At 42.7% G+C, this 25,846-nt stretch overlaps 1 protein-coding gene across 1 annotated transcript in view; it reads left to right on the top strand.

Moving 5' to 3' along the window:
* The first annotated feature begins 228 nt into the window (after positions 1-228).
* Positions 229-25,846, top strand: part of nell2a (neural EGFL like 2a) — a 62,142-nt gene continuing 36,524 nt past the window's right edge. The window contains exons 1-12 of the mRNA XM_068312938.1: positions 229-281; positions 548-670; positions 8,648-8,798; positions 9,886-10,059; positions 10,684-10,780; positions 13,195-13,267; positions 13,918-14,000; positions 14,346-14,474; positions 16,471-16,573; positions 18,406-18,497; positions 19,990-20,095; positions 20,217-20,345. Of these exons, the coding sequence (XP_068169039.1) occupies positions 230-281; positions 548-670; positions 8,648-8,798; positions 9,886-10,059; positions 10,684-10,780; positions 13,195-13,267; positions 13,918-14,000; positions 14,346-14,474; positions 16,471-16,573; positions 18,406-18,497; positions 19,990-20,095; positions 20,217-20,345 (1,312 nt within the window). The 5' untranslated portion in view covers position 229. The remainder of the gene's footprint in view (positions 282-547; positions 671-8,647; positions 8,799-9,885; positions 10,060-10,683; positions 10,781-13,194; positions 13,268-13,917; positions 14,001-14,345; positions 14,475-16,470; positions 16,574-18,405; positions 18,498-19,989; positions 20,096-20,216; positions 20,346-25,846) is intronic.

Here is a 25,846-nt window from a genome sequence, read left to right as displayed (position 1 = left end):
TAGTTCTCTGCTGCAATTTTTTCTCTTCTTCTCCTTCCCCTTCTCCTCTCTCCGGATTTGATTTTCGCATCATTCGGCATCTGAAGTTGTGATGATGCCTCCGCTCAGCGTTTGGGATTGGTAATAACCTTCTGCAGGAGGTGACACGTCGTTGAACAAATACTGTATCTCGGAAATCGACAAAACATGGACTAATTTTTTTTTTTTTTTTTTAAAATATACATTCACCATGGGATTATTACAGCTATTTCTGGTTCTCTGCATATTTTGCGCCTCCTCAGGTAGGACACAGGGCTGTCACTGAGCGCACATCTCTGTCAACACGTAGCATGGACGATAAGACGCAAATAATAGCGCTGCGTGTTTGGGACTATCTTACTTAAACTTGTCAGAAATTACAAAAAAAAAAAAAAACCCAAACAAACGCACAGTCACATCTATCTTCTCTTGACACCAGCGTGATTTGATGTTGCATCACAGATATTCTTGCCATACATGACATCTGTGTGTGTGTGTGTGTGTGTTGTGTGTTGTAAATGTATTGCAGGTTTTGGGGTTGACCCTGCCCTGCGCATTAACGTGTTTAACGAACTAACACTGGGAGAAGGCTTTGATGGAGTTACTCAGGTCCAGGGCTTCCACAGCGAGTCTAGAGCTTTCCATTTCCAAGGTACGGTAACACACAAACCCTCTTGTTTTTACCTGATGGGTGGGAGATGAGTGGGATGCACACCTCTTGGTTGCAATCTACTTAAAGGACCAATAAAAACACAGCGCATTATCCACACAGACACACACACACACACACACACACACACACACACACACACACACACACACGCTCTGCGTGGAGCACAACCATGTAAGGGATTGTCACCATCAGGAGATAATAGGTATTCCTGTATGACATGCTAGGGGTAGGGCTGGGGGTGGGGGGGGTTGTTCTGCCACCTGCCTGAACAATAGGCAATGTTGGGTCCCGATGAAAAAGCGGTGTGGAGTTGGCGGGCAGAGGATGAGCGATGGGAGTGGACCCTAGATTCGTTGACCTTGTGGAGCGTGTGGCGTCTGTAGACGTCCTATAAGCAAACTATGAGTGGATAAGAGAGTGTCATCAGTGTGGGTGCTACGTATGATTAACTGTTGTTGTTGTACTGTGTTGCCCATATTACATCTTTGTAATTTGATGCCACCGTCATCATGAGACACTCATCATCCTGATCACAGAGATGGAGATGTTTATCACGACCCAGACAAAAGTAGCAACAGAGGAAATCGCTTTGGGTTCCCGGATCAGCGGCCGAACCAGGATTTGGCAACGTTCAAATCTTGACAAGGCGGAAGTCGACACAGATTGCGAATATACCAAAGCGATAGTGTTGTTTACGGGACGGAGAGGCAATCATTTGTCGACATTTTCTTCTTCTTCCTTCTACCTGGCTGATATCTTCTAATCTCCCGGCACAGCCGCTGAGACAGCAGCTCTACGGCGTGAAGCAGCAACTCCAGCATCTCTGTGGAGGCAGGCCATTTGATGTCCTCTGTGTAGACAACGCTCTGAAGTACTTTACCCAAGCAGGTAGCAAGAGGGAGGGGAGCGAGACTACAAGAAGGAGACGGAGGCAGAGATAGAGAAAGAGCGAGGGAGAGGGAATGAGAGAAACAAAGACAATTATAGAAAGAAGCTCCCACGGCTTTTGTCACGAAAGGAAAAAAAAAAAACACCCCTGCTCCGCGACTGGCACCTCTCCATCATTACCCTCTTATTCCTCTGTATTACCTTTCCTAAGTACTCTCAGTTACCGAGGCAGAGAGAGCAGTGGTATATTATTTATGGCGGAGCTCGCCTCCATTCTTCATTTGGGATGTCTGTGTTAAGTCAATGATGTTGGACGAGGAGGGGGAGGCAGCGGCAAAGCAGACCTGGGCCTCTGCTTGTTTGCGATCAGATACAGACGGGGTGAGGCAGGAAGAGACAGAAGGAAAGCTAGAAAGCGGTTTGAGGAAGGCAGGATGAAGAGAAAGAGGAAGCAGAGCTGTCAGCCGGTTGTTTGACAGACTGTGCTGATTCCACATGTATGGATGCTCGCTCGGCTCGGACCAGCAGACAGCCCCACGGTGACATTCCAGCGCTCATTAGATAGCAGGCTGAACATATCCATGGCTGTCCCCTCTGCTGCCTGCCTGCTTGCCTGCCCGGGGGGTAGGGGGGCTGTTATCTCTCGATTCTGTGTGTAGGCTGTGGAAGGCTGGAAGAGAAGGAGCACAGCGTAGGGATGTGGATATATACAGTATGTCTACGGGTAATCACTGGTGTTGTTCACGTTGCTCTGTGCAAGTCTTTGGATGTCTGGCTACTAAAGAGGAGACAGAGGTGGGTGGGTGCTCCGGGTGGGGGGTGGTGCTGCTGTTTAGTGGACCCCCACTGATGTTTATGAAGGTAGCTGTCAGCGCTACATTGCATGGCATTAGGAGAGGTGGACCTTGGGGGACGGGGCGTAATAGAGATCCCTCAGGCTGTACTCCCCCGTGTCCTCATGCCAGATGATACTCATCCTCGCTCTATCTTTAATACCCCCCCAGTTTTTGATCTCCACACACTGATATCTATCTATCTGTCACCATATGAACCAGCACAAGGGCCACACCCAGAAGCACTCCCTTCCCCCAACACTTGTTCTCCAACACGCTCCTTCTCCAGCGACGTATACGTCCAGCATACGGACCCAACTCATTGGAAGTATGTGTGTGAATCCTGTCTCTCTGGGTAGCGTGTCGCGGTGATTACATCACTGATGACAGCGACGTTAAAAATGTTACAGGATAGATTCTGGTTTGTAATACGGCAACGCGACACGTGTGGGGAAGACGGAGGGACTGTGTGAGCGTGAGTTTGTTTTGCTGCACTGCTGTGTGTGTAATGGATGTGTTTGAATAGCAGTGACAGCAGCATGTTGCCACTTTGGGAGCAACACTCGCCAGCTGCTCGAACACAGATGCTCCTGCTAGACACCCATGCATGTTATGCTGGAGTACTGGGCTGTAGAAGGATGGAATGGAAGGATTTAGCCTTCCACTAGGGCTAAAAACTATATGTAGAAGAATGATTACGTACCAGACCCCGCCACCGTGGAGAATCCTACCATCCGGCTTCCGGTTTGCCGAGCCGCCAGTAATTTGCAAAGCTTTTCCGATTCAAATTTGTTTTCCCCAGGAACAAACTCAGATGATGCTTGGGACTTCACACTGGTTATTTTCTGCCAGGCGTCTCACTCGAAAGCAACAGTTAGTGTTTTACTCTCCATGAGGAGCAAAATTAGCGTACAGATTTTAGGGGAATTCCAGAAATCTAACATCATATTTTTAGAAATTGGATAGTAGGAAGAGGAAAACACACGGACCAACCTCTTGTTCTCGGGGGTTGAAGATGTGATGAGGGATATGTAGTTGGTAGAGGGATTACAATGCATCACTGTGGACCGTTGGTTTGATTTGATTTCCCAAAGATTCGCCTTCCTTATATGATGTGAATATCGATTTTGAAGTTTTGCTGATATGAAGTTTCTTTCGTCAGACAAATCAATTCTTTCTCCAAAGTAACAAACACTTTAGATTGAAAACCCCTCTTTGCACCGCTCCAGGTAGGGTTACCTGACTGAGCTGCAGAAGAAAAATATACACCCAACTATAAACAACTCCCCCCCAAAACGTGTGAATTATTGAGTTTGGATAGCCATGCTATCTAAACTCTAAATATATAGAAATTTATGTATAGAAATCTATATCAATATGTTTCTAAATAAAATAAAAATTAATTATTAAAAATGATCCGATGTACAGTACTTTGTCGTGTAAAGTCTTTATGTAGTGTGTAAAAATTATTTTCACTGTTCGTATGCTTTAACACTTCTATAAATGGTGCTATAAGTGTAAAAGTGTGTTTGCAGTCAGTCACCACAAACTAGAACAGCAGGAATACTAAAACACTCTTACACTGATGTCAAATTGCTGCGTCTGGATCGTCGTTTGTTGTAGAATAGAAAACCTCAAGTGTTACAGCTAGTTAGAGCAATGAAAGAATAAATCACCACATAGTAGCTTTTCTTACCCTCTACTCAATCGCTTCTATGAACTGTAAGAAAAAAAAACATATTTATGCCTTTGCCCAACCTTTCCAAACTGTTGACTGACTTTATCCTCAACTCCCTGTGGTCAAAGACCGTTTTACTCTCTGCTTTCTGAGGCGAGCCTGATTCTAGGTTCCTTGCAGGAGGTGTAGATGACCATGAAGGGAGAGACATTTCTATCCCCCCAGGGCAGTTATACAGAGGTGTAGAGAAGGCTGTCATTAGCTCTGTGTATGTGTGAATGTCAGAGAGGCGGTCGCTGGGGGAGGCGATCTGAGAATTTGGAAGAAATCGCTGGCCAAAGCAGTGCTGGAGGTGCCCTTCACTCCATTTAGTATTTGTTCCAGGAGACTGAGCGCAGATGGGGGGGAGGGGGGGAAAGGTCCATCGCATGCAGATTGACTGGGCAGGCTTACAGCGCCTGTGTAGACATGTGTCTTTCTGTTTAGTGTATCTTTGGGTTGCTTCTCTCATACAGACCCACATTTGTTTGTTTGGTCTGCAGAGTAGCCAAACTTTACCTCTTTCCTTGTCCAAAAACAATTTATAAGCATTTATAAAGCTATTTAAAAACAGTCAGTAGATCAGAGATTAAGTTATGAGCAGGCCTTGAACGTTATCAACAAAATCTCAACTGGATGGCAATCAGGTTCACTGAGATAGAGCGGAGTGTCATCTCCATATTAATGAATACGGCCAAGGAGTGACCTGTAAATAGAAAATACAATGATATTAGTATATCATTTCTATTTGATATGTGTGCATTCATGAATGTTCATGTGCTGACATTAATGAAGGGTTTACTTTGGCTGTCAGTGGAGTGATACCCTCTATTTAACCCAACCACACAAGATTCATTTATTCATTTTCTAAACCGCTTCATCCACTTGCGTGGGTCATGGGGAGCTGGAGCCTATCCCAGCTCGTCTTAGAGCATGAGGCGGGGAAACTCCGGGCGCGACGCCAGTGCACCACAGAGCTACACATAGACACACAAACACGCACACACTCACTCACTCCTACAGGCAAATTGGGACTGGCCAAATAACCTGAAGCTCATGTTTTTGGAGGTGGGAGGAAGCCGGAGATCCTGGAGAGAACGCACGCAGACACGAGGAGAACATGCAAACTCCGCACAGAGCGGAACTCGAACCCGGACTGGCCTTGTTGTGCGGCGACAGCGCTGCCCACTGCGCCACCGTGTCGCCCCACCCCAAAGGAGATGTTTGATTGAATTGTTTTAAACACTGATGGTTTTCAAACCCAAAACACCAGCAGTTACTCTGCCCCCCACTTGGGGGATGTTTAGTGCATCTAATTGCTTGCTGTTACATAATTGGTCAAGAGATGGCTTTCTTGCAAGTTTTTTGAAGAGTTGTTTCTGAAGATGTAGGAGGTGTTATAACAATCCCCTAGAGATGAAATTCTCATACAGAGGTGTCTGTGATCCTCTTATCTCGTATCATTCTGTTTTTAGTCATTTTTCCCTTAGGGAAATAATTAAATTAGAAGCGGAACTTGTAATGAACTTAAAAATACACTTTTTCCTAAGCCCTCAGGGTTCTTCTTTTTGTTGGAAAAAAGAGTAAACTTTACCCCTTTCCAGTACAAAAACTTTTTTTGTGTGTGTGATAGAAATGACAACTGTGTGTGAAAGAGAGGTTGTGGTAAAGCAGGGTGTATCTGGACTCTGAAGCTGTGCTGCAGGGCACCTGTTCTAAATGCAAAATGTGTGAGCAAGTGATTCGAGGTAACTCCACGAGAACGCAGTGCTGGGAAGGTGGGGGGATTACAGCTGTATGGGTTCTAGGGGTCAGACAAAATAAAACCACATTAGACAGTTTAAGATTAGAAGTGAAGCAGAGGAATGGAAATCATGGACTGGGTGTAACCGTTAAAGCATAACGTGGTCAGGAGATAAGATTAGGTTGCAGCCTAACGCTGGGCTTCTCAGGGATCCTATTGAGTCGGAGGCTTTTTGGAGATCTCTAGTCATCTGATAAAACTCTTTGTCAAAAATGTACTTTTCTCACAATCAGCTGAGCCTCATATCGTGGGTGAAACTGGGGTAGAAGACAAAAGTCGTGTTGTTGTGTTGAAAAATGTGCTCATTGGAATTTCAATGCACTGGATCATTATTTTCAAGCTATTTTGTGTCAGTATCTCACATCAGAGAGGTCGTTAGGAGCAGGTGGCTGCCCCGTCCAAGCGCCTGCCAACAGATAATCGAGCAAAGGCCCCCTCAGCACGATCCACGTTGATTTGGCAGAAGGGGATGCTGGCCCACTCTCCACATCGCAATCTCATCCAACCCCGCTTCATCCGTACGTTTAGAAATGCAGAGATGTTACTGCTACAGCTGTCTTGATCTTCATCTGAGCGTCAAGTTCTATATGTTTTTTTATAATGGTGAGTCCACACGGGCCAACATAATCACCCCCCCCCTCCCTCCAACCCCCACTCTCCAATCCCCCAAAGCCCCATTTAGAGCAGCCCAATGCCTTCCAAAGTATAATGAAGAGTGGTTAAAGTCATCCACTCGTAGATCAGAGGCACACTCTGTTGAGCTGTTGAGCCGGCTGGTGTCAGAGGGTTCGAGGCCGTCACCAACCCCCCCCCCCCGCCTCATCAACCATCTCTCAGAGTGAACCCCACACCTGCTCCCAATGCACTCAATCAGCTCATTATTGAGATTTAAGTGTGTTTCTTGCGCAGCATACGACATGGCAGCAGACTGACCGCTGAATGTCACCGATAATTCTGATGGCTTGGAACTCACCCATGCTTCTAAAGTAGAAAAATGACCAAAATTAAAACAAATTCAGATATACTCAAATGAGACCAAGCTTTAACTAGAGACTGATGATATGCATCAAAACACACCTCAAAGCTGAATGAGTTTCACAGATTATTGGGTCATTTTGGATTTATTTATTAAGCGGGATCTGTCGATGGCAACAGATTATTGCTATGCAGAACTCCTGTTGCAGTCATTGGACCATCTGTCCCACCTCAGCCAATGACACTGGAATGATACTCCACTGGCTATGCATAATGCAGCAAACTGCTCCCATTGTATTTCCTGTCCTGAAAGTCAACGTAGTGAGCGTTTTATTTATCTCGGAATTACTCAAAATACGTCCCACGTTGCTCACAAACCCACACCCGGAAAAAAAGCTAAAGAAAGAAGCTGAAACAGAATAAAAATACAGTTCCTATTTCCTGCATGGTCTTGCTGTGTTTATTATAACCAGTGACTATGCTGTATATGCCAGTCTCCATCATGGTATTGCTTGCTGTTTCACATTGCATTGTGTTAATTGGCTACTTCTACCAGCTGGAAGTAATGTTAATCCACGGAGGAGAAGATGCCACGGTAGCTTCCTGGAGTGCTTAAGTGTGCCACGCCATCTTGCATGCATCCCATAGCTGGAAGTGAACTCTTTGATGTGATTGCTTCTGAGAAACGTCATCATTTATTGATGCTTCCATTAAAGTAGCATAGACGTCTGCATAGAGGAAGGAAGAGACTCACCGGAGGGAACGGGAACTTACGAACTGGTAGCACAGAAAACGCCCTCCCGTCCATACTAACACCGTTAGCCCTCCAATTCCACCTCCCCGGATGCAGTTTCGTATTCCGACTCCGACACCAAAATAAGAAGAAAGAGGTTCATCCATTTATCCACCTTCCAGGATAACGTGCGAAAACATTCTTGGTGGAATATTTGGTAGCAGTGTGTGTGGCGCCACAACTTATTGGAGTGGAATGACCTGACTTAATCTTGAAACCACTTTAGTGGGTGTTTTCTAATGGTTTCATTTGACAAACATCCTCTTCTTTATTTTAAGAAGTCCTCAGATAATATCTTTATTAGAGATCAAGCCAACATGGAAAATAGTTTTAACAGCTTCAAACCCTTAATTCAACTTTTGATGGGGAGAATTGGTTATTTAAGGCCTTTGAGGGTTTTGGTTTATATTTTTCATTATGAATTCAAAGTCATTTATGTGAATGTATCAAATATTGACATCATTCAGCCCTTGTATTCCCAGTTTAACATCCTCCTGCCCTTTACAGCAATATTTCTGTCAAATATTTTTTTTAATCTATAACACATTTCACTCTAACACACTACATTAGATTTGTTTTGCACATTAACCTGTGCACAATGTTTCAAAATAATTTTTATTATGTATATTTGATGTTATAGTTGCTATAGTGGACATAAATTATTCCAGAAATCTGAGCAAATTACTACTGGTGACAACTGAGAAATTGAACCTTGAGGATTTGGGATTGTAGGGGTATCTGTGCAAAATCAATGATATGGTACCTGTAAAGACATAACCCTAATCCCCTGTAATGTGTGTAATCTGTTTAAGCATCTCCTATTCATAAGTAATCCCTTGGCAAATTACAGGTACGACTATGGCTCTGCATTGTAATGACATGACATGTAATGCACACATTTATCATTTAGCCGTTTGTATTATTTATATATCTGTCCTGATTCTAGGGTCCTCCCGGGAAGTGGTGGCTCCTGTTGAGGTCTCAGAGCTAATGGTGCAGAAGCTGAGAGGCAAGAACGAGTTTACCGTCTTGGTGACCCTCAAACAGGACCACCTCAACTCCGGTGTCATCCTGTCCATTCATCACTCTGAGCACAGGTAGGATTCATTCTGATGGATAGAAGTGCGAATTAACATTTTTCCAATGTGAAAATATTTGGAAACAAATTTCTAACATGTGTGATTATTGTCAGGTAAATATGAGGTGTGTATTCTAGCTGATTAAGATAGAGCTGCGGTCCAAAACGCCATTTGGTGCACATTGAAGCTGTTTATAAAGCCCCGCTGTTAAACCATAATTACAGTTGGTTTACGAATTTACTGTCACCCTCTCTCTATTTAGCCACATCAGCAGTCTGTAATATGTGGATTGGAACCTAAATATTTGTATTTGATGAGCATGTAGATGTTTTACATCCAGCTGAGTAAACAAAACAAAGCACCCTGTATGCCAATGCATTATTCACGGTCCATCAGCGATCCAAACATCGAGTCGGTAATCGTGGATTGAAAATTGATGAGACACTATGTGCAGTTAGCATGCTTCTGTTTTCCATTAGTTTGTGGTAGCTGAGCCGTTGGATGATCAGAACAGCAATCTGAATCCACCGAATGCATTGATTGAACAATTTATACATTAAAGTCGTTCCTGAGGAGAGAGCTCACAGGGATGTTAATGACTTTCCCTACAGCCGATTAGCCATACCATCCATTCATACGCAACGACGCGGCGCTGCAAAAGACTAATTTAGCATCAGGAGCGTTAGCTGGTGCATTTATGGAGTCTGGGATGAATGTAGCATGCATGGCTCCAGGAGAGTAAATCTATTAGATTTGGTTTGCAGATTAATTAATTGCATTGCCACACTTGCTCAAGTGTCTGTACTTTATTTTAAATAATGCTCCCCACAAACGACTTCAGATTAAACAAGTCGGTGTGTTACAGCAGAGGTGATGAGTTTGTGTCGGCATGAGCGTTCCATCAGAATCACGATGATGATGATGATGATGATGATGATGATGCTGGTGGTGGTGGTGGTGATGGGGTGTCTCTAGTGTGCGAATACTAATTTGTCAATGTAAAGTTTTATCTCTCCATGTGGTTGTGCGGTGCTGATGTTACACTTGACAGCCACACTGCGTCGCAAATGATGAGATGATGAATGTTTTTGGATTCATCCTGCAGGTTCCTGGAGCTGGAGAGCAGCGGCCAGCGCAGCGAGGTGCGTCTTCACTACCGTACCAAAGGTCAGCAGGGTCACACCGAGGTGTTCCCTTACAGCCTGGCTGATGATCAGTGGCACAAGGTCTCTGTGGCCGTCAGTGCCTCTCACATCATACTCCATGTCGACTGCAACCGGTAAGATACTGGGAATGGATGTGAGGTAAATCTGAGATGTGATGATCAAACGTGCCTTAAAATCAGTGTTAGTAAGGGATGTTTTTTTTTATCTTTTAAACTGAAAACGCAGATGTAATCCTTTCTAAAATGAATTAAGTGGATCAGATCTCAGCTATGATGGGATTGAGCCCAAATTGAATTCAGATTTATATCAACATCATTGCAGAATTCAATATTTTTTGCTATCACTATTAACCGTCGTCTATCTTTTAAGTTTCCTTGAATAAAAAATGATCAAATGAGTTCTGTAAACACATTTCACATTTTCATTAGCCTTCCCAGGTAGGGCACAAATTGGACCGGTGCATCCCAATGACAGAACGGCAATCTGTGGGTGTTATAAAGCGAGACTTACTGTATGGTTGCGAATGTTTTCTTTGGCACAATGAAAGAAGCAGATGGCGACGCCGTGTGCCTCACAGAAAGCATGTGGCTATCTATACCCACCTCAGGGAAACAGATCACAGAATTCAGACTCAACAGGCCAAGACCAGTGTCCAGGGAAAAGGTGCTTCCAAATTGGTGAAAATATGTGAGAAACTAGGAAACAGACAATGCGAGGAGTCTTTATCTGCTATGCAGGATCTATGAGCGTGTGGTGGAAGCCCCTTATATGGACATACCTGAGGACGCTTCATTCTGGCTCGGACAAAGAAATGCTGCTCATGGCTTTTTCAAGGTTAGCACAAACTTCTTCTTTTTTTTTTTCATGGTGCATGGATGTCGATGTGTTGATGAATGATTCAGAATGGCAAGAATAAGTAATGCATTCCAGCGATTACGCCCAGCTTTCGCCCGCCCAGTCTCGGTTTTATACAGTATCTTCTGCTTCTTTGTTTAGCTTGTTTGGTTTTATTTATTAAAGCTGTTGGATTTAATTGCATGCTTTTCTCAAGGCTTACCATTTTAATTTAAGGGTTGCTCTGCCTATCCTAGAAATTGACTTTTTTTTTTTTTTTTGTCATTGTTTGTTCCCTTTTCCTTAGTCTGCAGCTAAGCCCAGTGCAATTATCTCAGCAACTCCCACAACGCTTATTTGGGAGAAATCATTAAATAGCCTCTGGACTGTGCTCATTAAGCTTAGTCTATAGTCTTGTTTATCAGACGGGGAGACACATATCGCCTCTCACAGGCTGGGCTGCACTCACATATACCACCTGGGGAGACATGCTGGGGCAAAATGTCAGCTTACCCACGACTTTAACTATTTAATCAGACTGCTGATGACCGGCTCTCTGCTTAATGGTGTGGTGAAGCCTGCGTACCGTTCACCTGTGTTTGTACATGTGTGTGCTCTTGTTCTACACACTGCCCACTGCCCACTCTTATATTTCTGCGTTAATCGGTTGATGAAAGAATGGGTTGGAGGTCACCCACTAATCTTCACACCCCTCCTCACCGACCTGCGGAGGTTTGATCTGTCGCGAGAGTAAAAACGTAAATCGTAAAAGACTCGAGTCTGATTGATTGGCATCTCCAAATTTCTTCTTTATAATCCGTAAAAACAATAAAAATAGCTAAACGGATTTTTTTTTTTTTTTTTTTCGTGAAACAGATTCTTAGATTGCATCGGCAAGTATGTCACTTGTGTTTGATTTGTATCCTGATGTCGTAAATTGTTCCACATCCTCCAACTTGAGAGGCTGAAAACTATTTACTTCGAACACGGGCAATCACAGATGCCACAAGAAACAGAAAACTGCTGAAACATGCAAATCAGATTTTATTACACCATCAGACTTCTTCTTTTTTTTTTTTTTTTTCTTAGGATAGCAGGGTGAGTGGTGTCTTCCCGTGATTGCGTGAAGCAGTCAGTGTGCGTTCTGCCTCTTGATGTCTTTTCTGGCACAGATGTGTCGTCCGTCGACATCCCATGTGTTGCTTCACGTGTTCTGAAGTAGACAGAAGCTTTCTAGGTGTAAGGAAGCGTCTAGTATTCTACGTCTAGTCTAATATTTTTGGTTTTTGATCCTTTGCTTGTGTTACATTAAATGTGACGACATTTGACCCGTCGATGAATTTATAGCTTTCTATCTCGCTTTAACTCTGTATCACCCTGCTGTCGCTGGATCACTTTTGACTGATGTGATTTTGATCCATCTTATGGATAAATTAAGATTGTCTATTGTCATTTTCACAGCACGGTCTAACAGACACATTTACATCACATTTATGCAGATGAATTGATGGGTTCATTGTTTCATGGAAGGCGAGTTTGATAGACGCGACTTCCCTCTGCTGCTGTTTGAGCAGCGAAAAATTAGCAAATCATTCCTGCAGGATTTTGAATGTATGGTTGACAAACTGTAGTGGAGAGAAGATAAAAAATAAATAAATACAAAAAACAATTTCTCCTAAGTTGAACTGCATCTCTAATAGAAACACGTGCATTCAAGTAATGAAACGGGCCAGGTTACTATGGCGACAGAGCATCCGAGTGTGACTGTTTATATATATGTGTGCGTGTGTGTGTGTGTGTGTGTGCATATATAATGTATATCTATATATGTGTGTTTGGGGACTTGCTAAGCAGGATGTAAATATCCAGGAATTGGTTCTCATGATATCAAATCGAATCTGCATCTCCTGTTTCTGCTTCAGAGGAGGTCGGAGGAAAAAAACTAAAAATTCCCTCCACCTTTCAAAACTCCCACATTATTGGCTTGTGAAGCTTCCAGTTGGTGTTTTGGTTATGAGATGACTCATCTGAGCGACAAGAGAGGAAATGTTATCTCACTGCTGACGTCTCTGTCGCTCCAGAGATTCGCAATTGTTACCGAATGTCTTATAAAACCGGTTTGTCGCTTTTTGTCTTTGTGTTTCCGTGTAATAAACACACTTAGCCGCCACCACCACCACTCGGGGTCCTTATCCGGTCTCCACACATTGACTTGCTTCACATTCTTTTAATTGTGGCACGGCATTCTGAGAGGAGTTTCTCTGCTTGATTAATAACTAACTTTTGGTGTGTGTGTGTGTGTGTGTGTGTGTGTGTGTGTGTGTGTGTGTGTGTGTGTGTGTGTGTGTGTGTGTGTGTGTGTGTGTGTGTGTGTGTGTGTGTGTGTGTGTGTGTGTGTGTGTGTGTGTGTGCAGGGAGTGATGCAGGACGTGGAGATCCTAGTCATGCCACAGGGTTACATCTCACAGTGTCCAGACCTGAACAGAAGTGAGTCTTTTAACGTGTTACATCATTAATTTCCTTTAGATCACATCAACTTTAATCTATAAAAAGTTTAATGTCCTAAGTTTGTTGAAATTAATGACCTTAGGCTTACCTGGAACCCCTCCCACACATTTAAGGGATACATATTAAAACAAGTATATAACATGATCACAATCTCAGTTATGGTTGTTCTAGCATCTGCTAAATATTCCGTTCTGCAGTTTGTTGTAGACGAACTGCCTCCCCTCCTAATGGGGACGACACACAAACATCTTCTCATTTTAACGTTAAAGTCTTTACTTAGCTGTTTTATGTCCCCATGCATCCTAAAGGGTACAACTTCTTACCGTGGTTTTAAATAAATGTGTCCTCCTGTGGAGACGGCATCTCAAGAAAATTCTCCCAATAATAGAAAGCCACAAGATAAAATTCTGTGAGCAGCTGACTCATAATGCTGGAAATAAGTAAAATAAAACATTCATACATATTATTTGTATTTTAAATCAATTTCTTATTTCTTTTCCTTTGAATTTCATGTTTCTCAGATTTAAAACAGAATTTATCAGACCCAAATTTCCCACCAGAATCATGTGCATAACTTCTCCGTTCTCCTGACGGTTGTTTCTCAAACTACTTTCTCCTCCTGTTCCCAGCTTGCCCAACCTGCAATGACTTCCATGGACTTGTTCAGAAAATCATGGAGCTGCAGGATATCCTTGCTAAAACATCCGGCAAGGTAATGTAACATGATGTCATTTGACATTTAATCCAAAAACTATTGCTAATCATGCTGTAGTATAAAATACAAAAGAGCTAATGCACTGCTGCCCTTTCCAGTCATTCCAACAGGCATTTAGATCCACATTAACGTCAAACATTAGCTTTTGTTGGAGTCTTTTCTGCTCTGCCAGTCCAAACAGGGCTAATTTTTTCTAATGACTTGCATTGTGCTTCCGTTAGTTTGCTTAAAAAAATATATGAATAAAGATGCAAAACGAGGCTTTCATCTTTTCTCCTCCTTGTCTTTTGATTTTTTTTTGGGGTTGGGGTGTGTGTGTGTGGGGGGGGGGGGCGTGAGCAGCTGTCCAGGGCGGAGGAGAAGATGAATGGGTTGGAAGGCTGCTATTGTGAGAGAACCTGCAGCGTCAAGGGGGTCGTCTACAGGGAGGACGAAGGCTGGACAGATGGCTGCAGGAACTGCACATGCTCGGTGGGGCTCCTCACACTCTGTAGATTGTGTGTGTGTGTGTGTGTGTGTGTGTGTGTGTGTGTGTGTGTGTGTGTGTGTGTGTGTGTGTGTGTGTGTGTGTGTGTGTGTGTGTGTGTGTGTGTGTGTGTGTGTGTGTGTGTGCGTGCATACACTCCGTATATGTGTAAGAGTAATAAAGAAGAAGGGAGGACATTCATTTTTAATCATGTGTGTGTGTGTGTGTGTGTGTGTGTGTGTGTGTGTGTGTGTGTGTGTGTGTGTGTGTGTGTGTGTGTGTGCGTGTGTGCGTGTGTGTGTGAGCACAATGGAATGTGTAATTGTTCGACTTCTGCGTCCATGTTTGTGTGAATGCGAGTGTATTGCAGTGTTGTGTACATTTGTTGCCTCAGTTTAACATGTGTGTGTGTGTGTGTGTGTGTGTTTGTGTGTGTGTATGTGTGTGTGTGTGTGTGCATGTGCATAGAGAGAGAGAGAGAGAGAGAAGGAGTGAGAGCGTGTATTTGTGATTATGCCAGTAACATTGAGTGTGTCTTTGTGTGTGTGTGTGTGTGTCTGTGTGTTCTGTTGTCTACATTTCTTCATTGATTGCTCCCATTGTAGGTCTTACCTTTTCCTTTTGCTCTTCTGTTCATCAAGTGTGTGAAGGTGAGGGGGGGTGGGGTGCGTGCGTGGGTGTGGGTAGAGGTGCAGAGTGCAGGGGCCCCCTTTGTTGACAGCTTGTATTCTCATTATTCCCCGCGTACAGAGGGTTGCCGCAGTTACCCGAGAAAAGATTCTGTAATGAAAACCTCCAGAGCGGTCGGGATTAGACGCATCGACGATGCTGCTTAGTAATTCTCAATACTTTTAAAGTCCTACTTGTGCCGTGAATAGTCGACAAAAAGAGAATTAGAAGTGATTGTAGATGTGTAGCTTGTATCGCATCAGCAAAGAGATTTCACTCCCCGTCAGCTCAGCTATGGGATGTAAAAACCCATTCACTACTACTGAACCATCCCAACCAGCCAATCAGACACCTTCACGCATCGCTAGTCTACATGCACTAAAAGGAAATCACGTATCTCTCAGAGTGCCACACCTAATTGCTCTTGACAGATGATAATTATCATCAGGGATTTGTTCTGCCCACTCATCCAATGAAATTGCTTCATTTGCCGGTAAGTGTGTGTTGCCGTTCCCGGGCTGCAATTAAGGAATTAGATGGGATATGTTCCCACCTTATGCGTAGCAATTAGCTGCAACCTTTAAAATGCAAAGGTCATGCATTAAGATGTTATCAATTACATGAATCAGGTTCATAGATGTTGCTGTCGCAGAGCTTTCATCCGTGGAAGCAAAGTTAATAATAGGCACAGAGAGAAGCAGGAGGTGAGGAGGCAACGTGGAAATTTATGAGGTTTTTGGGTTATGATCCAGTGAAAGTTATGAATAGATCTACAACACAGGACCTGAGTTGTTTTAAAGAGCATGGCCTTGTTTTCTGCCACTATCCTCCCATCCTGCAGGTATAAAAAAATAAATAAAAAAATAACAGTGTTGGGAGAACTGCGGAGTAAATATCTGCAACATTTTGGTGAAAATTTAAAAGCTGAATGAAATAAGTTGGATTTAATGTAAGATTATCTGGATGAGTTTGTCTGTTAGCTGTTAGCACATCCACATACTTTTAGCGTGTTCGATGTGCTGCACCATTAAATTTTTATTTTCTAAAGCTTTCTGTATCATAACCCTATCATAACCAGCAAAGAAATAGAACGATTCTAACAATAAATACAATAATGAACTCCTATAATGAACTCTAAACTAATATATAACACCAGTTTATTTGTCTGAAAGAGAAAATGTCCTGAAATTTCATTGGGATGCTTTTCTTCTTGATCCTGAAGAAAACCATCCCTGGTGTTATCATCATTAAAGTGATGATAACACCAGCACCTGTTGGCAACCAGGTGCTTCTCTTCTAACAGGGTGTTGTTCTCCTTCCTGTTAAAACCAGAACGGTACGGTGCAATGCGAGGCCATCTCCTGCCCGTCCCCTCAGTGCCCGGCGGGCACAGCGCCTGCCTACATAAAGGATGCTTGCTGCAAGGAGTGCCAGCGTGAGTGGAGTGCCCTTCACCTCATCACCCTCCCACACTTACACCATCGCACAAACACACACAGAGAAGAGGGAAGAAAAAAACCAGCTCCGACACCAGATTTAGAGAACACATCACGCCTCCACATGGGACGCCTGACAATTGACCAGGGCTGTGCTGCGTTGCTAAGCTACTTCCTAACATGCCTCTTGAGATGGCTCCGTCCACAAATGCAAATGACCAGCAATCGCACAAATGAGCCAGCAAATCTGGGATCACTGCATGTGATATAAAGTAGTCGCTATTTATGGCAAATGCGCTCACGCTGTGAGAAAAGTGAAGAAGAAAGTAATGCTAAATGGATGAAATGATGGTAAATGTTCTTTTTTTTTTTTTTTTTTTAGCTCATGAGTCTGGTATGTTCTTGCTGGGTGAATTATTCTGTTTCATCACATATCTACATGGAAGAGCTGCTTTTTTTCTCCTCCACTAGACTTTGAGTTCAGGACTCATCTCGTTTTCCCCTTTTCAATATAAATGGATTTCAGAGGGTATCATGGGGGGGCTTTTGCGACCCCAGCATTGACTCAGTATAAAAAACAAAACAAAAAAAACCCCCGCATATATGATGCAATGCTTTTGAAGTGATGACAGAGGGGGTCGGGGTTGTGTATAGCACAGTCTGGTGCATGCAGTAGAGGAATTAATTGGCTCAGAGTGTTTTAAACTGCTGATATGGAAGGTAAATAACATAAAAATAAAAATAAAACACTGCAGAATTTATGTAGGAATAGTATTTCCTCGAGGATTTCACTTCATATCTTGTGCAAGCTGACTTCACTTGAGAACTTTCTCGCCACACACTCCCACACACACACACTGCTGCCTTTGTTGCCGATTTAACCCTTCATCAGCGGGGAAACTGTTTTAGTCTTGGATCCTGATCAGATTGAATCTGCATTGTTTCCACTGGGTTCAGGGTTCGGGGTTTAAAACACGACACCCCAATCTTGCTTGTCTGTCGTTGTTGCACAAACACAAACACGTAGCAGGTAATCCCCCACCCCCCCACCCCCCTGCTCTCGACACCCCTGAGCTCACTTATCTCAATGAGGTAGACAAACACACAGCTAATTACACATGCTCGGGCTTTAGAGAGACGTGTGCGTGAAGTTTCCCCCACTACAAAGACGCGATTCGCTCTTCAAATTAAAGCCTTATCTGGCAGCGCAAGGCCTTGCAGGGAGCTGATTTTTTTTTTTTTTTTTTTTTTTTGATGATCTGTCAAGTAGAACATCAAATAGCTGTTTCAGAAGCCATCTCTTTTTCATGATATATCACCCTGTGACGGAGTCTGACCTGTGGTGTCAGTCATTTCTCTTCCTCACATCGGCCCATAATCCGTCCGATCGCAACCGTTCATCAAACGCAAACTTTTCTGTCTGTGTGATTATTTTTCTCACCTCTCTCGCCTTGTAATTGCGTAAAAAAACAAAAAAAAACCCCAACCCCAGATTCTGCTCAGTGTTGCGGCGAGGAGACTTTCCTCTCAACATGTTAATTATTTAATCACTCTCTTAGTGGCAGCGCATAATTAGGTTTGATATGCTTGATTTAGCTTGACTCAATTGACTGAACTTTATTCTTTGCTGGATAACAATGAAAAAGTGTAAAACTGTGTTTAAAGATCAGCTGACGGGATGTGTTTTTTTTTTTTTTTTTCTTTTAAAATCGAGAAACATTTTGGGATTGAAAGAAGCGTGGAGATTAAATATGGAACGCCGCTCTGATCGCTCAGATGTCTGTATCTTCATTCGTACGTGTGATGACGACGTCTCCACGTCTCCCACCAGCTGTCTGCCTGTTTGCTGGGAGGGAGCTGGTGGAGGGGGATCAGAAGGCTGTTCGCGACTCCTCGGGCAGGTGTCTGCTGTTCCAATGCATGGTAAGCCGTGTCAACACACACACACATCTACTGTACATACTCGAAAAATATTTTATCAATCTAGTGCAGGAAGAGGCAGCACAATAACTCATGTAACCAAGCACTTCAGTTCCATTACCATCCATGTAGCGGTGCATGACTGCTCGCTAAACGTCGATTCCGCGGCCCTCAAACTTAGAGTATAAATCAAGCCCGGATGAGCCAGCAGGATTTTTTTTTTTTTTTTTTCGCCTCAGCTGGATTTCACTGATCTAGCTTGTCATCACATTCTTTGTGATTGAAAGAAATTGGGTAAATCTTTCTAAGTAAGTTATCGTTGGGAGGCCGGAGGGTTTCACCTGTCAGTCATCGGACGGTGCTCCCATTCATCAGCACCAATCATCAGACACCACACGGATCCCAAATCGTATTAATTTCCTAATCATGCATAGTATTTGCTTTTGTCTGCCTGGGCGCGCCAGATGGAGGGGGTCGCTCACTTTTGGGAGTAATTCACTTGATGAAATTATAGCAGGCAGACCCAATCCATCACCGAAAAAATGACTTTGAGTTTTTAATCATTCGACTCTATCGCATCAACCGGCCCCCTCCATGAATTCTGCAAAGCTCCCTTGGAAGGTGCAGCTTCCTCCTGCTGTCTACCTGGCTCGCTCACACCTGGCCCATCTGCGGTCCCAGTTAACTGACTGGCATTCCCAGGAAGATCAAAGAAATGGGGGTGGGGAGCGCTGTCAGCCGGCCCCGCCGCCGCAGACTCCTACAGGCTTCCCCTGACAGCCGCTTGTCACGCCTGTGATCTTCCGTCAACCTGCAATCGCAGGTTGCAGTTTGGGGGTGTTGGGGGGTGGCAAAAGAAGTATACACCGTAGCTTGTTTGGAAAGTTGTTTGGGGACTTGAAGGAGAAGTTTGTTCCGGATTTTACTCAGTTTACTCAGGGTGTGTGTGAATAGAGTTCACGACAGACGGAGGACGACATCCTGCAGATCGTGTGAAAGTAAGATATCTGTTCTAAAAATAGATATGTTCTGTTCTCTACAACTGTGTCTGGTGTTAATGACTTATTTTAGCATCATTCGTAGCGACACAGATTAGATCATTACAGAGACCTGCCAAAAGGCATGCTGGGAAAAGGAACCCCCTAATCAAGTTTTAGTCTCTGCCTCCACACACTTGCAGGGATAATCTGAAAGATTGATTCACTATTTGTACAATAACCATCTATCATGAATCGTGATGTAAATCGGAGTGGAGAACAGTGGGAGAAAGGAAGACGAGGTTTTTTTGTTGTTTTTTTTTCACCTAAAAGAAATGCTACTGACCGGTGGGTAATTGGTTTCTAATGAACACACAGTCAGGAGAGCGAGTGGGAGAGGAGACACAATAGATGAATAATTACCTTTATAATTACATCCGGGCTCCTTGGTGAATGAAGCGGGGGGGTTGGGCGGGTGTGTAAGCGTGGACTCATGGTTGTGTTCCTGACCGTCACAGGACCAGACGATGCACCAGGTGGTCCACAGTGAGCCGTGTCCAGAACTCAACTGTGCAGAGTCGGAGCAGATCACGCTGAGTGACAGATGCTGCAAAGTCTGCAGGGGTATGGAGGAAGTTGTCTTACCCTCACCAGCACGCCACATCCAGTATTTTATTTTTTTTGATAAAATGTGATTAAACTTCTCCTCTCCCTCCTGTCCCTCCTCCTCCTCCTCCTCCTGAAGGCCATGACTTCTGCTCAGACGGCCACGGCTGTGTGGAGCACTCAGACTGCGTGAACCTGGAGGCTGGAGACTGCTGCGTCTGTAAAGACGGTTTCCGTCCTCTGAGAGACGACAACGCCTACTGTGAAGGTACAGCATCTCTTCTCCTCTGAGACAGGATGGAACCATATGTGGATGTCTTCTTTTGTTGTTTTTCTTGGGATAAATTCCCCCATGTTTCACAAACAAAGTCATGATAGTTTAGAGTTTGGAGAATGCGTTAATTCCAATTGACTTTTTTTGTGTACACTCAACAGCGGGGAAGGTGGTTATCTTTTATTCATAATTACACCTTGAGCTCTAAATGACTTTTTTATACTTAAAAAAAAAAATTCTTAACCTTTGGACTCAAACATACAGCGAACACACAGTCAGTCAGCGTCACTGTAGATGCCACAACTTGCTTTTAACCCTCTGAACTTCCTCCTGCTACGTTTCTTTAAACAGTCCAGCAGCAGACAGACAAATCTAACACCTTCAATCACTGCTTTCTCCCCAGGTTTTTGTTTTAATGAACATGATGACAACCTGTGTTGGCATTCAAGCTCCACTGTTTGGTTTAGCCTGTTGTTTATAAGTGATGGATTTGAATCCAAACCAAAGTATTCATTGTTGGAAAAAAAAAAATGGCTCCAACATGTACAAAGTGGACCGCAAAGTAATGTAGACATTTTCTAAATACCCCTGAAATCACTTTGTTGGATTCGTGCTTTTATCACGTAATCCTTTTGGGATGGGAGACAGTAATCCCTCATTATTTGTGTCCACAGTACAAATGCTTTTCAGCATGCATTTTCATACCCTAATGCCTGTGTTTTAAGTCAGTTGATTAATTTGTGATATACAAGCACGTGGTGGGCCTTCATATTTGCATGTGTTTGGTGCCTTTCTGCTGGGGGAGCAATTAAAAGTCGCCCCATCTCTCGTCAGTCGTATCATTCTTTACTGGTTGTAGAGTAAGACTCTGATGTCCCCCTCCATGTTGCATTTTTGTGCAACACTGATGCTGTTTTATGTGTTTATCTTTTAAATTTTTACTAACTACACAATCAAAACACAAACCACTCTGTCATCGCCCTGCAGCAAAATATCCTTCAAGCCTCTTCTCGTAACTGTGACTCCTGTAGCATCAGTTTCTTCCTTCCTTTGTCCTTGACAGCTGATGTCAACAACATGCAGGATCTTTTTTCCTCGTGTGTTTGCAGTTTTGAGCATCTGTTTTTCGCAGACACGCCTTGGTCTATTTTTTGATATACAGTCCACACATGCCCCGTCGTGTGTTTCCCGTGACCTTCCTGAAAATAAGGCTAAGCTGTCAATTGAGCCTCAGACCTTTTTCTCACCTTTTTTTTTTTTTTTTTTTTTTTGCCAGTGTGCAAAATTAAAGCGTAGCAGTTTTACAGCTCTCACACTGAATTACAGGGTTGAGTAGAAGTCCAGGTTATTAATCTGTGAACATCTGTATCATTTTGAATAATATCTGTCTTTACGTGAATGAGAAACGATCCTGTTGGTTATAGATTTGATCAATTGCCAAATCATCCTCATCAACAATTACTGTCTATTCCTGGTCTTTTAAATGCAACTCGGTTATATAACGTACTCTATTGTGGTAGCTTTATATTTCATTTATTTATGTGTTCTGCAGTATTTGACAGCTGTGCTAATTATTTTTCACCTCATGATTCTAAACAAGCAACATCTGTTTGTAACACCGTACTGCTGTTAAACTGCCTGACATGTGTTGTTAAAACAGTTTCTGCCTTAAGCAGCAACTTGATGACATGAAAATACCTAACAGTTATGTAAAAATGTAAAGAACATTACGTTCCATCGAGGGTTACTGTTTAATAAGTTTGCTGATAACACTTTTGAATGCAGGGAAAAATGAATGTATTTGAATTGTAATGCCGTTGCTGTCTTTGCTGCGATGTTGCTGTAAAGAGCGTGCATTGTGACAATCAGATGATCGTCATCTGAATTCGCTGGTCCTAAAGGTCTCTTTTAGTCTTTCAGCCCGTTATTTTGAATTCAAGTCTCACAACTCAACAGTTTCCGTTTCAAACCCACCACCTTCCATTGGAAGCAGGAAAGGACTTTTAATGAGAAACCTCAGATAAACCAGACAGACAACGGTGGCAACTAACTAACAGAGGGCAGCACAGCTGAAAACTACAGTAGTCTTGCATTCAAAATACAGTTTAACATAAATATACATAAGTGATTTTTTTTTTTTTGCTAAACAATATCAGGAAGTAGGAGTAAATCAATGCATACATCTTATTTTCACGGTTTATGTGTAGAAAAATCAAGCAGCACATTCACGCTTGCCTCTCCACTGCAAAATACAACATGATGACATATATCCGACTCCACACTGTACTTGTGTGAAAGTACATGCAGATGGACTTGGGCCTCCAACATCAACACTTCAGACCCGAGCTATTCATCTCAAGAGGAGGCCGACTCCTGCTATTAAATTGGATGACGGTGTGCCTGTGGTGAGTGTTGCACCAGAGGCCGAACAGCGAAACCTGAAATTGGCTTGGGTTGCTGATGTGGTTCTCTCAATAAGCATTTCATGTTGTGTGTGTGTGTGTGTTTATGTGTGTGTGTGTGTGTGTGTGTCTGCGTAACTCGTGATACGGTTTGTGTTGGCGCGTCCTGTGTGGAAAAGAAACAAACCGTCTTCTCAAAACCTAAAGGATCCCTCGGGCGGATGAGAGAGTGTTTGCATTGGCGTAATAGTCGCTGTATTGTGCGGCTGCAAGGAGATGCTCAGAAAGATGAGTGGAATCGACTGCTTTTGATTCCAGAAGCGTTTCAATACATTTTGTTCCTGTGAGATGAGTTGAGACGAGAAGTCCATCTCAGAAGCAATTTGGTGTATTGAACACAGCAGGGAGATCATAAAAACAGAGAGGCATAGCAACGCACAAACACAGGTTTTTATGTACACCCACACACAACTTTTGGGTCATGTCAAATGTAGACAAATGCCTCAAAAAGTAGAGATAGATACTCGCTCTTTAAAACATTCCCGGGTCAGAGATGGGCTCGAAATAGCCGATGAGATCACTTCTGTGTAAATTTTTCATGGGAACAGCAGTAGGGAAAACTCAGGGGATGCTAGTCCTGTCTTTGTGTTAGCGTGTGTGTGTGTGTGTGTGTGTGTGTGTGTGTGTTTGAGGTCTCCAACAGAAGCAGATCCCAGTTTCTTCCTTCGCCGTGTTCTAATGCCCTAGCCGGGCTTAAGCCCCGTTTTGCCGCATCCATACGTGTGTTTAGCACCCAACTAGACGGAGCGGCGAGCGGCGGAGTCGTGACAGACGGCGTGATTGTTTCTAAATTGAACCATCAGTATAGTTCAATGTGCTGAAATAATACCATTATTCATCTCAGCAATCTGGAGGACTGCAGGCAGAGAAACACATCTCCCATTGCTGTCTGGTTTTGAAGCGTCCTACTTAAGACTTCTCTGTGTAGATGTCTCAGAAAGAAGGCCAGCTTGGTTGTTATTTTATTTTAGAAGCAGAATGGAAACAGGAAATACAAAAAAAATGTTCTGTAAAATTGAGGAAATGAAGTTTATTGTACAAATTCACCTCATTTATATTGTAAATGTACATTTAAGACACAGAATTAGCTTGATAGTTTGATGGCAAGTCTAAAGTTGGCATCTTATTAGACAGACAGACAGATATTTTATTAATCCCGGAGGAAATTGTGTAACTACAAATACTTATAATTACATCTACTTTTTCTTATTTTCAACAAATCCCACAAAAAGATCAGAATACTTTCATTGTCAGTCCTTCCTTTAATAGTTGTTGGTTTTTTTTAAAACTTTCTGTCTCATTCAATCTCTTGTCCATTTGTTCATATGGAAGAGCAGAAAATCCAAATTTATCCAAACTAAACTAAAGTGAGATAATGTGAATCTTATATCAAGCGTTTTTATTAGTTTACTGAACATTTAAACTAGAAGCACATTTTAAATATGCTACTTGAGATTGATTTGTGCAGATAAAACCACGTAGAGATTTTCTACCTATATCTGTATCTTGTGTTGCCAACATGAGGCAGGAAGCGTCATATGGGAACTAAAGACTGATCCGTTTGTCTTTTGAACATCAGAAGGTGGCAGCAGGCTAATTGGTTCTGACTGAAGAGCACGGCCCACTCAGAAACCAATCACTGCCAAGATGAGACTCAATCCTCTGGGTTTCCCACCTGCTGGGGCTGCGACCCTCCATGCACGTATGGATGAATCACACACAAACCCATTGTGACTGTCCGTGTGTGTGTGTGTGTCTATACAAAGCTCACCTCTGTGACCCTGCTGAATGTCACTCAAACAGTCGATCCCAAAGTCCCCTCCACTGTAAATAACAGTGTCTGATGGCGACTCGACCAATATCCATCAAATGCCACATGAGAGGAACGTCTGCCTCTCCAGATGGGATCACGCTTTATTCACCCATCACGTTCAGGCACAGTTTCCCTTTTACGTTTAGACATCGGGACAGAGTACTAGTTCATTTATTAAAGTTCAGTTTGTTACGTGCTATTATTTTAGTTTTAAATTTACTTACTTTAAGCTGCAGTGAGTGATTTTTTTTTTGCTCTAGACTGATTCGAAGCAGTTTATTTATCATCTTCTGAGGGAAATAATCGGCTCTTAGCTGCTAAATTTCACTTACCTCTTGCTGTCTGAACTTTTTGCTGATGGCAGCTGGCTGCAGTAACAATGTGAACACGGTGAGAGTGAAACTAAATATAGTTATAAAAAAAAAAATCACTACACAGTACGCACAGCATCATAAATCTGAGGGGAACAGCTTGTAAGTATTTCCGATTTATGTTCCTAATATTGTAATGCTTTTCTGCTCCACTTCCTCAGAGGAAAATATTGTTTACTTTATAGTTCGTGCTGAAGATTTTTTAATTTTCTGTACGTTCCTTTAAAATATTATGGGTTTATAAAGATTAAACCAACAACCCTGTCTAAAGTAGTTGAGATAAGCTGTGTCCCAACCAGCTATGGTATTAAATACTACTAAATGCATCACTAGTCATAAAAATAGAGGGATATACAAATGTCTGCCATACTTTGTGGATTTTTTGTGGTATCAATGTAGTGTTTTCATTTTTACTTTGGTTGTACATCAAAAACTTTCTTTGAGATTACACAAAATGTTTGTTTATGGCTTCCCTACTGTGAATCTTTAACTAATATACTTCATGAATTAATAATTTTATAACCAAATGCATTTAAAATGAATGAAGCAAAGACAGTGATAGTCAAAGACGGCGAGTGTCTGGATGAATACTTAAATCGATTCATATCCACATCTATGGTCCATTTTAGATCATTTGCCACCCTATTCAGCATAAAGAAACATATTAAATGAAGATCCTTATAGACAGTACTGGTGCTCTTTTATGCATAAAACAGTCTCCATTACAAGTTTACTGTGTTTGCATGACATTAAAATGCAGGGAGTAACAGATGTGTATGATGAATTAAATACAAGGAAGTGGAGCTCTAGCAACCCAAGAGAAAAAAAAATACATGGTGATACATGCAT

Source organism: Antennarius striatus, chromosome 4 (genome assembly GCF_040054535.1).
Source record: "Antennarius striatus isolate MH-2024 chromosome 4, ASM4005453v1, whole genome shotgun sequence".
In the NCBI taxonomy this organism is placed as follows: domain Eukaryota; kingdom Metazoa; phylum Chordata; class Actinopteri; order Lophiiformes; family Antennariidae; genus Antennarius; species Antennarius striatus.
Note: the sequence above shows the minus strand (reverse complement) of the source record. Positions and strands in the feature narration are given on the sequence as shown.